Source organism: Callorhinus ursinus, unplaced genomic scaffold (genome assembly GCF_003265705.2).
Source record: "Callorhinus ursinus isolate GAN/ISIS: 27379988/994484 unplaced genomic scaffold, GSC_fseal_2.0 scaffold1, whole genome shotgun sequence".
Taxonomy (NCBI): domain Eukaryota; kingdom Metazoa; phylum Chordata; class Mammalia; order Carnivora; family Otariidae; genus Callorhinus; species Callorhinus ursinus.
In genome coordinates, this window is record NW_027397063.1 from 121,041,769 (window position 1) to 121,056,199 (window position 14,431).

Below are 14,431 nucleotides of genomic sequence, written 5' to 3' on the forward strand. Positions count from 1 at the left end.
AGCTGTCCTCAGCCTCCAAAGAAGTCTCAAAACCACAGCAGCCTTGTCCATTCCAGGCACCAGCTAGAAGCACACACCTCAGAGCAGGAAAGCCTAGGATACTAAGGGAGAAGGCAGACCCTCAAACACTGGAGGTTTGTTGCATAGCTCCCCCCCGCCCTGCATTTTGCACAAGGATGCAGGGCTCTGCTTGCTTACTCAGGACCTGTGTGGTCCTTGTTCTCATCCCTCTCCTGTCTCCATTCCCTGACACCACACCAAACATTGCCTACTTCTAGTTCTGGTTTTGTCAACACCATTGACTCCCTTTTCTGCCTTTCTAGAGTTATATCTTGTTTGCCTCCTCATTTTGGGAACCCCTTGCAGCCCTAGATGATAGGCACCTCTATCCTGTCATTTCTACCTGTCCTAGTGAGTTATCCTTGCTCATCCTTGCTCATCTTCCACCAGAGGAAAATCCAAACAAAAGTACTTCAGGGTCTTCAATTCTACTGTACCCAAGGTTACCTTTTTTATCTCGTTGTTTACCATCTGCTAGAGCTGGCATTTCTTCTGAATGTGCCTCTTCTTTATCGTTCATCAGTTCTCCAGTTGAAAAGAGCATGTATGACTTTTGGATCAAATCAGTAGTAGTCTCAGAACCATTACTAGGATTGTTCCCTAATACAAAGGAATGCTGCTCCTGGGAACCAGATTCATCAAACAGCTCACTGTTTCCTGTCTCTATTTTATACACCTCAGGAATAAAGCTAAGGTGACAGAGAAAAGAGATAAAAAATACATTAGTCAAGCCCCTTGCAGAATTAAACGTAAATACAGGCAGATATAGAACAGCAATAAATTTTGTGCATGTGATTGGAATAGTCCAAATAGTTTATGGATGAAATCTGACTCAGGGGCAATTTTTTAATATTCCAAAGGAAAATTAGAATGTTGTATCAGTGGTTTAGGACTCCAAAGAAGTCTTATTTTCACCACTGAATTTTTATTGACACTTAAGGGTTGTACTTTGCAAAATCAAACATAAAAGAATCCTTCTTACCAGTCTTCATATGGGTTCTGTTTTTTAAATGGCAAATGTTTTGGTTGCTTTTGCCATTTTTTATCTTTTGGTTTTTCTTCTGCTTTAAACTTGTGGTACCTAACATTTGATGTTGTAAGTTTTCTGTTTTGGCAGTACCCAATATTAGAGTGGTGTTATATAAGGTATTACAAAGAGCCTTTTCTTCTCATAAAAGCTACAGAAATGGAAACATGGTTTTTTCTAATATGGGTCATAGTCTATCTGCTATTAACTCCAGATCTGTGAGTCATCACAAACCAGGAGTATTTTACACACACACACACACACACACACACACCAACCAAACTTGCATCCTGAAAACTAAAGCACCATTCATTGCAAATTATTTTTATAAGGACTGTTTCCAACTGTAGTATTACCCAAACTGTGAATTTGCCAACTCACAATACATTGTTTCCTGAGCCAACGTTTTCTGGATTGGGAGAGGTGATGTTAACACACTTGGGTCTCAGATCTGCAGGGGGATATTTGTTGATGGCACCTGGAGAAAGAGTGGGCTGGTTAATCTAAATTTTACCCTTCTATAGTCTATTGTCCAAAGTCAGTTCATCTTTTCCTGTGGTTGGAGGTGTCTTCAAGAGCAAATTAATTTTATAAGGTAATCGGCAAAGTAGACACCCTCTGATATTTGCAATACCTCATTGGCAAAGTCAATGAGATACAGCAGTGATTGAGTCAAAAATTCTCAAACTCTGTATTTCACAGGCTTGTGATACAATTCAAGGACATCTTTCAATCCCTTCTAACATCTATTTCTCTTCCTCTAAAAGGAAGGTCTTTCCAGAAGACACATTGAGCTATTGAAATTGTTGACCCTATTTATCTTAGGGTTGGAAGAAGGCATCATTTTTTTTTTGCAAGTGACAAGCCTGCTACGATACACATAAATCGTGATTTCCAAAATTCCTGAGGGTTACATGAGCCCTGGGGCTTTGTGAGTGGCAGCAAATCTGCATCTCTGTTATTCTCTGGTAAACTCGCAGGAGCTGCAAATAACTATTCAACGTGGCCTCTGCCTCACTCCTAATCCCAGCACAGGCCAGAAATTGCTTGATGTCACAAGCTCTCATGTATACTGCTATACCCATGTCTAAAATTGCAACTCACGGACAGAGGCTGGGGCAGTCACTCTCAAAGCCCCACTATAAAAAGACACCCTTAAGACCCTGCTTGGCTATGCCTGAGCCAGTTGTCTGGGACAAAGGCTCTAGAAGAGATTCATGTCCATGGCTCAAAAGAATTAAAGTCATAACCAAAGGTAATTTACAATGAAAGATAAAACAGAAGTCCTGGAGTAGATGGAGGGTGATGGTAGTGGGATATTACTGATTACAGCAGTGTACTTCGTTAAGGGTATAGGAATTGAAATATGGTTTAAAGAACAGGAGCACAGCTCTGGGTTCAGAATGCATGGGGCTGAGTCTCGAATTTGCCAACTATTAAACTGTAAGCTTTTGAGCAATTTATTTAATGTCTCTGAACCTTAGTTTTCTCACTTGTAAAATGGAGATACTAGTACTTTCCTTTGAGGGCTGTACTGAGGATTAAATGATATAATCCATTTAAAGAAGTTGGTACATAGTACCAAGTACATAGTAAACAGATTACGGTTAAAAAACACTTTCTACCTACATGGGGGTTTTCTGGCAAAGACCTTGACAGTGCAGCAGTATAGTTCAAGGTCAATAAGACCTGATATTTTTCTCTGGTTTTCTCACTGCCTCCTACTCACACCTTAGACTATACCACTCGCCACTGAAGTAAGGATTTATTACTAAGCCAATTGGTGGATTGTACACAGAGACATTAAATCTACTGCAAAAGCAATAGAAGAGAAAACGTTTAATGACTTACGTCTGATTAAATGAACAAATGGCTTGACAAACTTCGTGATATAGTTCAAATCTGGTTTGTGGGTTCTGCCAAGCTGGACTAAGTGATGATCCAGTGGGTGGCTGGCTAATTCTTCTAATTCCTTGTCATTGTGTATAGGACCAAAGGAAAACACAAATATGGAGTAGCCCTGACACTTGGCTCTCAGCGCTACATTTCTTAAGACTTCCTTGTCTAAGGGGTTGGTTTCGCCAGCAGATATAACAAAGATAACTTTGTTTTTCCTCAGGTTGGGGGTTCCTACAAACACATTGTCAACTGTCCACTGCAAAGCATGGCCAATAAAAACATCTCCATTGAGCTGTTGAAAAGAGTCTTGGAGATGATGTTTCATTTGGAATATACTGCTATAAGTAACCAAATCAAATTCCAGGTAGATAGGGCATTCTTCACTGTTGGGCATATAGCCTGGAGGAGAATAGCTCAGGACTGCCACTCTGTCTCCTAACATGGAGGTCAGTGGGTCTGGGGCAATGTAAAAGTAATCAAGCACTGAGATGAGAAAAGCTTTCACTTGCTTAAACTCATCATTTCCTATTCTTCGGGAAGCATCTATGAGGAAGGCCACATCCATGTAATATTCTTGAAGAGGGGTATCTCCAGGTTCATCAGTAAGACCTGGTTCTTCTTTTCTGCCATGGTTTTCATGTCCTGCAATAGAACAGCTCAAGTCACTCTTTTTAGTAGAAGACTAAACTTGGAACTCCTAGCCAAGGATGACCAATACACATCTTGGGATTTTGCCATGCTTTATTCCCATAACCATGGCAGACAACATAAGTTAATTACAGTACTTGTTCCCAGATGCATTCTCTAAACATGTCTCTACACACTGCATGGGAAACCACTGGCATTCAACAGGTGCTGTCATGTGAAAAGAAACATATTTCTTAGCCTATTTCAGATCTTTGTCAAAGGACTGATTGATCCTCTCGCTATTTTCATATGTAAGATGAGAAACATATAACTATTTTTAGTGCACTCCACATGATTACAAAATTTGAAGTACACATTTGCATGAGATCTAATTATTATGCAGTGGCCCTAAAAGTATATATGTCAAAGTCATATTTGTTGATGTCACAAACACATATACCTTTCTACACATGTTCAAAATATGTACCATAGTATGATGTCATGAGAACAAGTATAAATGCTGACTTTAGAATCCAAACTCTGTGTAAGACCTTAAAAACTCTAAGGTGTTGGTACTTAAGGTGCCAGTCTGCAAACAGTTTATTGGCCCAGGACAAAATAAGGAGCTTGCACCATGTTGTAAGTCATCAACATTACTAAGCACACTGTTTAGTTTGGCTATTTTTTTTTTTTTTTTGGTAGCAAGACTTTCTCAATGAAGGAAACAGTGCCCTGATTTACATTCTGATGCTAATGCCTTATCTTGCTGTAGATCAGACTTTAAGTAGCACTGCTCTAAGCCTAAGGGATCATAAAACCATGTCCACAATCATGTGGATGGTGACTGGTCAGTGAAGCCACAACAGGAAATGCCAGCTCAGAAAGACAGGAAGTAGGTGGCCAATGTTCTTTTTTCTGTGAAAGAAGTGTGTCTATAAACCTAATCAAGCAAGAAGTAGATTTTTAACTGGCAAAAATTTATTGATCCCCATTTGTGCTCAACCCCATTATTCATGCTGTATATTTATTACTTTATTTACTCCTCATAATTCCCACAAATGAATTAATTAACCTGTATTAATGTCATAAAACCTTAATAATAAAATAGAATGCAAAAAAAAAAAAACCCACCATAGATAATGTTATTAACAGGGCAAACGCTCCATTACATGTTTGTAGCTCAAATAATTCTGAATTTCTAGGGTAAACTCCACATTATTTTTTTTATCTATTGTTGAGTTTTTTTGACAAAAGTTATGTAAAAATTGTAAGGTGTACAATGTGGTGTTTTGATATCACTACACCTTGTGTAATGATTATGACAATCAAGGTAATATTATTGGATTTGATTTACTTAAAATTTTGTTTAGAATTTTTACAGCTATGTTTATAAGGAATATTGGAGTACAGTTTCATTTTCACGTAAAGTCTTTGTCTGGTTTTGCTATCATGGTAATCTGACCTTAGAGAATGAGCTGGAAAGAATTCCTTCCTCTTTGGACTCTGAAAAACAAACTGGGGGTTCTGGGGGGGGCGGGATGGGTTAGCCTGGTGATGGGTATTAAAGAGGGCACGTTCTGCGTGGAGCACTGGGTGTTATGCACAAACAATGAATTATGGAACACTACATCAAAAACTAATGATGTAATGTATGGTGATTAACATAACAATAAAAATAAAAAAAAGAATTCCTTCCTCTTTGATTTCTATAAGAGTTTGTGTACAATTGATATTATTTCTTCCTTAGGTGTTTTGTTGAATTTACCAGTGAAGTCATTTTGGCTTAGAGTTTTCTGTATGGGAAATTTTGAACTACAAATTCAATTTCTTTAATAGGTTTAGGGCTATTTAGATTACTTCTTGAATGAGCTCTGGTAATTTGTGAATTGCAAGAAATTTGTCTATTTCACCCAAGCTAATTTATAGGCAAAAAAATTATTTATCATATTCTCTGATTGCCCTTTTAGTATTTGTTTCCTCTCTCATTCCTGATATTAGTAGTTCTTCTTTTTTTTCTTGGTGACTTTGACTATAGGTTTATTGATTTTATTGATATTCTCAAAGAAACAGCTTTTGGTTTTACTGATTTTCTCTTTTCCATTTCATTGAGTTCCACTTTAATTTTAATTCCTTTCTTCTGCTGCTTACCCAGGGTTCTCCTTTTTCTGATTTCTTAAGGTGAAAGTTGAAGTCATTGATTTGAAAACTTTCTTCTTTACCAACATAGGAATTTAATGCTATAGATGACCTAGGTACTGCATTAGTGGAATCTCAAAAATTCTGGCATATTGTGATTTTATTTTCATTCAACATACTTTCTAATTTCCCTTTTGATTTCCTCTTTGACCATGGATTTTTTTTAGAAGCATCTTATTTAGTTTCCAAATACTTAGGGATTTTTTGAAGATCTTTCTGCTATTGATTTTTAATTTAATTCTGTTTTGGTCAGAGAATACAGTTAGTGTGACTTCAATCTCTTAAAATTTTGAGAATTGCTTTATGGCCCACAAAATGGTCTATCTTGGTAAGTGTTCATGTGTACTGAAAAGAATATGTATTCTGTTGTTGTGTGGAGTGTTCTATAAATATCCATTAGGTGAGGTTAGTTGCTAGTGTGGCTCAAGACTACTGTCTTCCTGCTGGTCTGCTACCAAGTATTGAGAGAGGGTATTAGAACTCTGATGCTCTTTTCATTTTAAAAAAAAATCCTTTTTCTCCCTGAGTTTTATTTTGGATAATTCCATTACTACATCTTCAAGTTCACTGATTTTTTCTTTTACCAAATCTAATTTGCTATTAATCCCATCCAGTATATTGTTCATCCTAGACATTGCAACTTTTATCTCTACAAATTCTATTTGAATCTTTTTTTTTGTATCTTCCATGTCTCTACTTAACTTTTTCACATATGAGATATAGTTATAATAACTGTTTTAATATCTTTGTTAATTTTAACATCTGTGTCAGTTCTCGTTTGTTTTAGAGTGATTATGCTCTTGATTATGGTCATGTTTTCATGCTTCTTTGTGTTCCAAATATTGTGAAATTTTCCTTTTTGGATGTGGAATACTTGTGTATTACTACAAATATTCATGTTACATGAAAACTATTTGTTCCTTTTAGGTCTTGCTATTATGATTTGTTTGGCTAGTCTAGAGCAGTGCTTAATTTAAGGCTAATTATTCCCCCTACTGAGACAAGACCTCCCTGAGTTTTCTTTCCAATACTCTATGAATTATGAGTTTTTACAGGCTTTCTGGCAAGAAAAGGCACTGTTCCTGGCCCTCTGTGAGCAACTGGAACTATTCTGTAATCTTTTCTGATGGTTCTTCCCCCAGGCTCAGGGCATTTCATCACATGCATGTGCCCTCACCACTCTGCTGAATAATTGAGGGGACCCTTTGCATATCTCTGGTGTTCTCTGTCTGTGCAGCTCTCTCCTCTCTGGCATTTTGTCCTGGGAACTCTTACCACTTTGGTCTCCCTGGGTTCTCATCTCTGTCTCCTCATCTCAAGGAGTGCATTGGGCTTCACCCCAATTCCTTCTTCCTGCCCCATAGCAGTAAGCTGGAGCAATCATAGGTTTTACTTCATTTGTTTTTGTCTCTCAGGGATCAGTCTTTCATTTCTTGATGTCCATTGTCTTGAAAACTATTGTTTCATGTGTGTTGGTGTGTAGAGATACAAATATTTATCTAATAGGTGAGATCTGGCCATTTTGTTTGAGATGTTCCTATGTTCTCTTCCTTCTCACAAAAGGACTAAGAACTCATCATTTATATACCAGATTCTTCCTTTATCAATACATTTGTAGTAATTGACAAGATTTTGCATTTCACAAGCAGGTATAAAATTTGTGGGCTTCCCATTCCCCACCAGGAACCTAGTTTTAAATTCTTGGAATTGTTTATCAAGATAAAAGCCCGTGATTAAACTATTAAATATGAAATTGGAAGTGCAGACAAAAGCATTTATGTCATATTCTTCCTTGCTGTGACAGCTATGTAACATACTTTAGCCCTAAAACATCACCATCAAAAACACTTCTAGAGTTCTTGGCTATAGTGTATTAGGCTGTGAAGGTCAGTCAAATGGACACTTCTGTCATGTGGAAGTTTACAGTCCTGGAGATGACTAACCCCTACCTGCTCTGTCATTAGGATCTATGTTTTCCAACTACAGTATTTTGGCTTCTTTAAGAAGAACAATCAACACACTTGGTTAAAGCATGAGGAAAAGTATTTCATAAATGTTCTGATAGAAGAGGAGGATTGACTTATGATAGTGAAATATTTTTTCATGCATGCCCATATCAAAAAGATTACTGATTTTCCCCCAATTTTCTCTTTATAACTGAGCAAAATCTCCATCCTTTTCCAAAGTACCCTGAAGAATTATTTTCTAAGGAGGCATATTTTCGCCCACAAAATCTGTAAAAATAGGCTCTCTTCCTACTTACAGGATTAGCATGAGAATCAAGAAGCTAAATGTAGACTCATATGGTTTGAAACTCTAAAATTAGTCAAACATGAAGCATGATTATTCTACTTTGAGTCAAAATTCATCGTACTTAGGGAGAGTCGGCCTTCAAAAATATTTTCTCTCAAGAAAACCTGGCAGGAGTGTGGACACAATATATCCATAGCTCACAGCAATGCTGTGTATTTTCTGGAAATGTCAGGGAGCCAAATTTCCGTCTTCAAGTCTATGGAAGAATTTCCTCAGAATGGCGGAGGAGGAAAGGCTGGTTCATTTTATTGTGGAGGAGGCTTGGATAGGAATGAGGGATCCAGCTAGATTTCCAGGGAAGCGGCCTCAGTGATTAGCCTAACTTTGGCCAACATTTAAGCCACAATACGATGTGTGCTCCAGTAACTTTAGGGAGAAGTGGGGGTAGAAAAGGAACTTAGACAGAAAGGAGAATCTATAAGACCTGAGCCATTTGGACTGGGATTACGTATGCTGTAGAGTAGCTATGCTGCCTTACATGGCGTTTGTGGTAAACCTCAAGATATGCATGAGTTATCCAGTAATCTGCTTTGGAATTTGTCCAGGGGCCAAAATTAGCCATGTGGTCTTCATAGGCAAGCCACGTGTACAACTGGGGCTACCTTACATATCTATTTCTATCCACATGAACTGTAGATTAAATTAACCTTGTTTTATAAGACTTCCCATGAGGTTGGCAATGTTTTCTTTCCTGCTTTTCCACTGTCTGAGTATTTGATTGAGCATTCAGTTCACTTAGGTCTTATGCTCAGCTCTGTGCATGTCTTCTCTCATTTAACCTTCCACAGGGCACTACGAGGGTGGAATTACCATCATTCCCCTTTTTACAGATGAGCAAGCAGAAGCTTGGAGAGAGAAAATTACTTGGCCAAGAAATGACAGCTTCTAAGTGGTAGAGGAAGGATTTGAGCCCCACTCATGTAACTCCTTCAGAAGAACTGGTCCTCAGATATGAGGGTAGAGCACACATTAAGGGACATATTAACCACTTCACCAAAGGCCCTGGGACCTGGTGTGAAAAATGAGGTTCTTGGTCAGTTGCTATTCCTTCTGAGTGAAGCCACTAGAGGAAGTTTTCTTCCAAAAGTAGGCAACCATATGAATTAAATAAAATTTGCAATTTTTTTTTCTCTAGGCATTGTAGAGCAGCAGTCATGAGCAGAATATTTGGAGTTTGTTTGAGTCCTGTCTCTGCCATTTGTTACCTCTGCGACCCTGTGTCCCTCCATACTTAAGTTTCATTATGTAAAAAACAGTAATAATAAACTAATAAAACCTAATAAAGTTTTTTAGATAATTAAATAAATTTTGCACAGTGCCTAACATATCCTAAGCACTCCACAAATATAATTTTTAGAGGGAGATAAGCAAATAGAAAAGTCCCAGACATCTGAAAATCCTGCCTATGTTACTATATTTCACAAATGAGAATTTCCATAAGAAAAAAATGCAGTCAACAGGTATTAGTGGAAGACAACTTGCACATGCACATATGCGCACATGCTCTCAGAAATGAGAAAACTCATTCTGCTGTGTTTGTGAATGTTTAACTACAGAGGAGTTGGCAATAATTTATGTACCTCTCCATTTAACGATGCCATCCCAGGCCTGTCCTCCCTCCTGTCTGCTGAGGTCACTGGCCAGGCTCTAAGCTGGGGCAGCAAGGGAAGGAGGCACAAGAATTTTATGCAAAGGGAAATACAGACATATTTAAAATTCCCTTCTTTTATTGTATGAGGTCCTCTTTCCCCCATTTGCCTAAACAAGTAGAAGAGACTGTCTTAACATAGATTCATCCTCTTCCCCCAAAGACTTAGAATAAATATTTTTCTTGACCTAAACTTTTCTAGGTGGCACTTAGTCTGAAAGGCTCACTCTTGCAGTCTACTTCACACTCTGAAACAAGTCTGCAGAAGGTACCAGCATACTGAGAAAAAGTGACACATGCCTTAGGAATTATTTAGACCCAAGCTATCCAGATCTAGCATTTTGGTCTTTATGGTGTTATTCTGTGCTCTGGCTTCTAGATGAATTTATAAGCAGTTTATAAAGCCAGTTTATTGTGGCATTTTAGCCTCTGGATGAGTTTATAAGCAGGAATTTTTTTTAATGAAATTAAATTTTTGAAATAAAATTGCACTACTGAAATTATTTAAAAATAATTCTCCCAAATGATGATGTGATTGAACTTATTCTCAAATTTGGCAACTGGATTAATTTCATCTGTAAATCCAGACAATGCCATCACCAGGCAACATGGCATACATAGTTAAAAGTTAGTGGGCATGGGTTTAAGTCCTGGCTCTACCACTTAAAGCTAAGAGCTTGAAGCTCTTAACCTTTGCATCAGTGCCTTTATCTGTAAGATACAAAATGTAGGGGTGCCTGGGTGGCTCAGTCAGTTGAGTGTCTGACTCTAGATTTTAGCTCAGGTCATGATTTCAGGGTCATGAGATCGAGCCCAGTGTCAGGCTCTGTACTCAGCAAGGAGTCTGCTTAAGATGCTTTCTCTCCCTCTCCATTTGCCCATCCTCCTGCTCGCATGTGCACACTCTAAATAAATAAAATCTTTAAAAAAATACAAAATGTAATAAAATAATAATAATAATAATGATGATAGACTTTTTGGTAAAGATTAAATGAAATCATGTGTATAAAGTGCTTAGCATTGGCCTGGCACAAAGTTGTGCTAAGTAAGCAGTAGATTCTGTGGTTATGATTATTCCTCACACATTGTTCAATCATCAAGTGAGACAGTGCATATGGTGCTTTGAGAATTGCACTGCAGGGAATAAATATTGGCCCCCAAAGCATTCCATCTGCACTTTTAATTAAACTGAATACTTTCTGACTCGTGTTATGCATTTTTTTGTACACACAGAATATACTCTGTCAGACCAAAAGCTCCTTGAAGACAGGGCCTCTGTCTGAGTCTTTAAAAAACAAGAAAACAAAAAACAAAAAAGCACGCCAAGCCCCCAAAGAGACTAACTCAAGGCTTAACTCAGAACAGGAGCCAATACATATTTGCTACATGAAAGAACATCTGAATAACTATGGAAAATCCACAAAAATGCCCAGTGTTTTCACATGGTAAGCCCTCAACGGGGGCTGTCACTGTCACCTTCATCTCGACCACCCCCACTACTACCATCCCACCCTCACACCTCCACCACTGTTCCCACCACCATCACCTCGCCATCACTACCAGTATCACCACCACGATCATCACTACCTCACTCTCATACCCCTACCTCCATCTCCACCATAAACAGTATCGCTGCCACCAACATCTCTACCACCCACCTTTACCACCACCATCAGCAACAGCTAACACCTTCACCACCACTGTCTTCACTATCACCGCAACTAGCACCAACACTGTCATCACAACCCCCTCTAACACCACCACTATCACCCAATTACTACAAGTATCCAAGTTTTATTCCATAAGAAAGGGGTCCACATGAAAAAAAATGTCACTAGTATTCTAGAACACTGCTTTATCACTTGCAATAAATGATTGCTTGAGACATACAGAAACCTCACTTGAATTCAAATAGTCCACATACGCCAAACAATCATGTTGCATCAGTTTTGTCCACTGCAAAACCTTCATGGAAGACAACCAAAACTGTAATAACAATATAATAAATTCCCAAGTAAAAGTAAATGCAACAACCTCAGTCTATAGTTTAAAAAAAATCAGGAAACTCAGTTTATTCCCCAGAGAACATCAAGGTGGTTGCAATTTCCTAAAGAGTTCATGAAACATGTCATTAAAATTCAGATATGACCACAGTTTTATTACTGACCTCCTCTTTAGAATGTATACTGAAATGAAAGTAGGACATTCAGCTGGTCTTCCACAGGTGACTCAGAAGCCAATTCTGCTGCACTTAAGTCCAGGACAGATTTGAATTTAGCAGAAGTCAAGATAATATATTCAAATTCAATACATGACAGCAAAAATTAGAAACAAGCTAAGTGTTCAATGAGATAAATAAATTCATTCATTGAAAGTAACATTATGAGATACAGAAAATCAGTATGAAGCTTGCAGCAATACGTAAAATGTATGACATAATATGATCTGAAAAGCAGGATATCCAATTGAATGAAATGATGTAAATCTATAGACCAATGGAAAAACCAAAGAATATATTCCACACTACAAATAGCTTTTGCTCAATTATTTGATTTGAGATTCTTTGTATTCAAATTTTATATATGATAGTACTTTTATAATTTTTTAAAAATTAGCAGAATCTTGACAGTATAACGGGGAAATAGTGGACAGGGTGTAGGAATTGTGAGTCCCCATTATGAATCTTCCTGAATGAACTTGCAGGCATGAAGTTTCTTCTAAAACTGGGTTTCTCCCACTATTGACAGTTTGACAGGATAGTTCTTTGTTGTGAGGGGAAGGTCCTGGGCATTGTAGGATGTTTAGCAGCATCTGTGGCCTCTGTCCATTAAATGCCAGTAGCACCTCCCAGGTGTGACAACAAAAACTGTCTCCAGACATTGAAATATGTCTCCCAGGGTGGGTAGAGTGCAATTACCCCCAGGTGAATTTGCAAGAAGTGATCACTAAATACCTTTCCAGCTCTAATACCCTGTGATTGAATCAAAGTCAAAAGACATATTGGTTTAAAAAAAAAAAAAGCTGATTTGTAGATCAGAATCAGATTAAGGTTAGAAAAATAAAAAATGTAAAACAGAGCCTCTGTAAATTCCCCAAAGCACAATTCCAGGCTAGTTGAAAGGGAGAGGTGTTACTTCCCATTTCTCAGTGAAATTCATTGAAATGATGTTATCCTATGGCCTGAGACCCCCTTAAAGCTATGAGTGAGCCTCAGGCTGAGTTTGTGTTGGTATTTAACATTTCAATACAAATTATCTTGTCCTTTAATATTGAAAGTCAACTAATTATATCTTAAATATTGGTTAACCTAGTATCTTTGATGAAAGTGCTAGGCTTGTAACTGGGTCAACAGTTGCAACTTAATTAGAATTAAACCATCCATTTTTCATTACATAATTCCAGAGAACTATGTGTATTCCATTGGTAAGTAATTAAGAAGGACTGAATTTTCCAAAGAATTTTTATATTGCACATGTTGTGGTCAAAATTCATGATATTATCTCTATATATTTAGATCTTAAAAAGTGGTGTTTTTAGATGTTGGATGGAGGGAAGCATGACTGTTCAGTGGTTTTAGATGAGTAAAATAAAATTATAATGCAGTTCACCTGGAATCCTTTGGAAATAGGAATTCCCACTTCTGTTCTGTGGTACTAGGTACTCAATTTCTTTCAGCTCCATTGAGAATCGCAGAGCAAATCCGGCATGCCAAAGTGGTAGGATGAGCAGTGGTTCTTAAAACACAACCTCTATTAGAACCACCTTTGCTGCTTGTTAAAACTCAGATTGCTGAGCCCCAGCTCTAGAGTTTCTGATTTGGTTGGGCTGGGATGTGTGCTGAGAAGCTGCATTTTAATAAGTTCCCAGTTTCTGCTGATGCTGCTGGTACTGCTGATGCAGGGACCAGATTTTGAGAATCCCTGGGATAGTGGATCTCAAATTTGCAGACATACAAAAATCACCTATGGTGGTTTTGAAGTTTCTAGCCTTTTCCTTACCACTCACACCCCTAAATATGAAGTAGTGATTCTGAGGAGGGCTTAGCAACCCGCAATTATGAAGGACTTGCAGGTGATTCTGATACAGACTGTCCTTCAGCTGCTATAAGGATTGGAGAGGGCCAGGGAAGGTGATGGATTGAAGACGAACTTGGAAATCAGAGCAGGTAGTAAGAAGCAGAAGGAGAGGCATAGATAGATAGTGATTGTGCTTCTCGTGGAAGATACACAACTCATTACCAGCCCACAGAACTCTGGAAACTATACATTTCTTAAATGGTTTAGATTCCCGACTTTTCCCCAGGACTCTCAGTTCCAAGGGCAGAAAGATCAGCCCTCAGACATAAGAATCACATTATAAATGAGGAACAGGCATGGCATATGGAGGTGCTTATGCAAGTTATCAACATTTTATTTGTGCAATACATCTGGAACTAATCAAAGTTCATCTCTTAGCAACTGGAATAAAATATTTGAACCACACAATGTACTCTCCATGAGGATGGCACATTATATAGAAAGTCCTCAGTAGGTTTTGGCAACTGGCTAAAGATGAGAAAGGAAGGAAGGAAGGAAGGAAGGAAGGAAGGAAGGAAGGAAGGAAGGAAGGAAGGAAGGGAGGGAGGGAGGGAGGGAGGGAGGGAGGGAGGAAGGAAGGGAGGA

The 14,431-nt window shown here is 38.2% G+C and overlaps 1 protein-coding gene across 1 annotated transcript in view; it reads right to left on the bottom strand.

Annotated features, from left to right (window-relative positions):
• The window catches only part of COL6A5 (collagen type VI alpha 5 chain), a 159,194-nt gene that overhangs the window by 16,442 nt on the left and 128,321 nt on the right, over positions 1-14,431 (bottom strand). The window contains exons 38-40 of the mRNA XM_073883726.1: positions 2,939-3,628; positions 1,469-1,565; positions 508-749 (exon numbers count right to left, since the gene is read on the bottom strand). Of these exons, the coding sequence (XP_073739827.1) occupies positions 508-749; positions 1,469-1,565; positions 2,939-3,628 (1,029 nt within the window). The remainder of the gene's footprint in view (positions 1-507; positions 750-1,468; positions 1,566-2,938; positions 3,629-14,431) is intronic.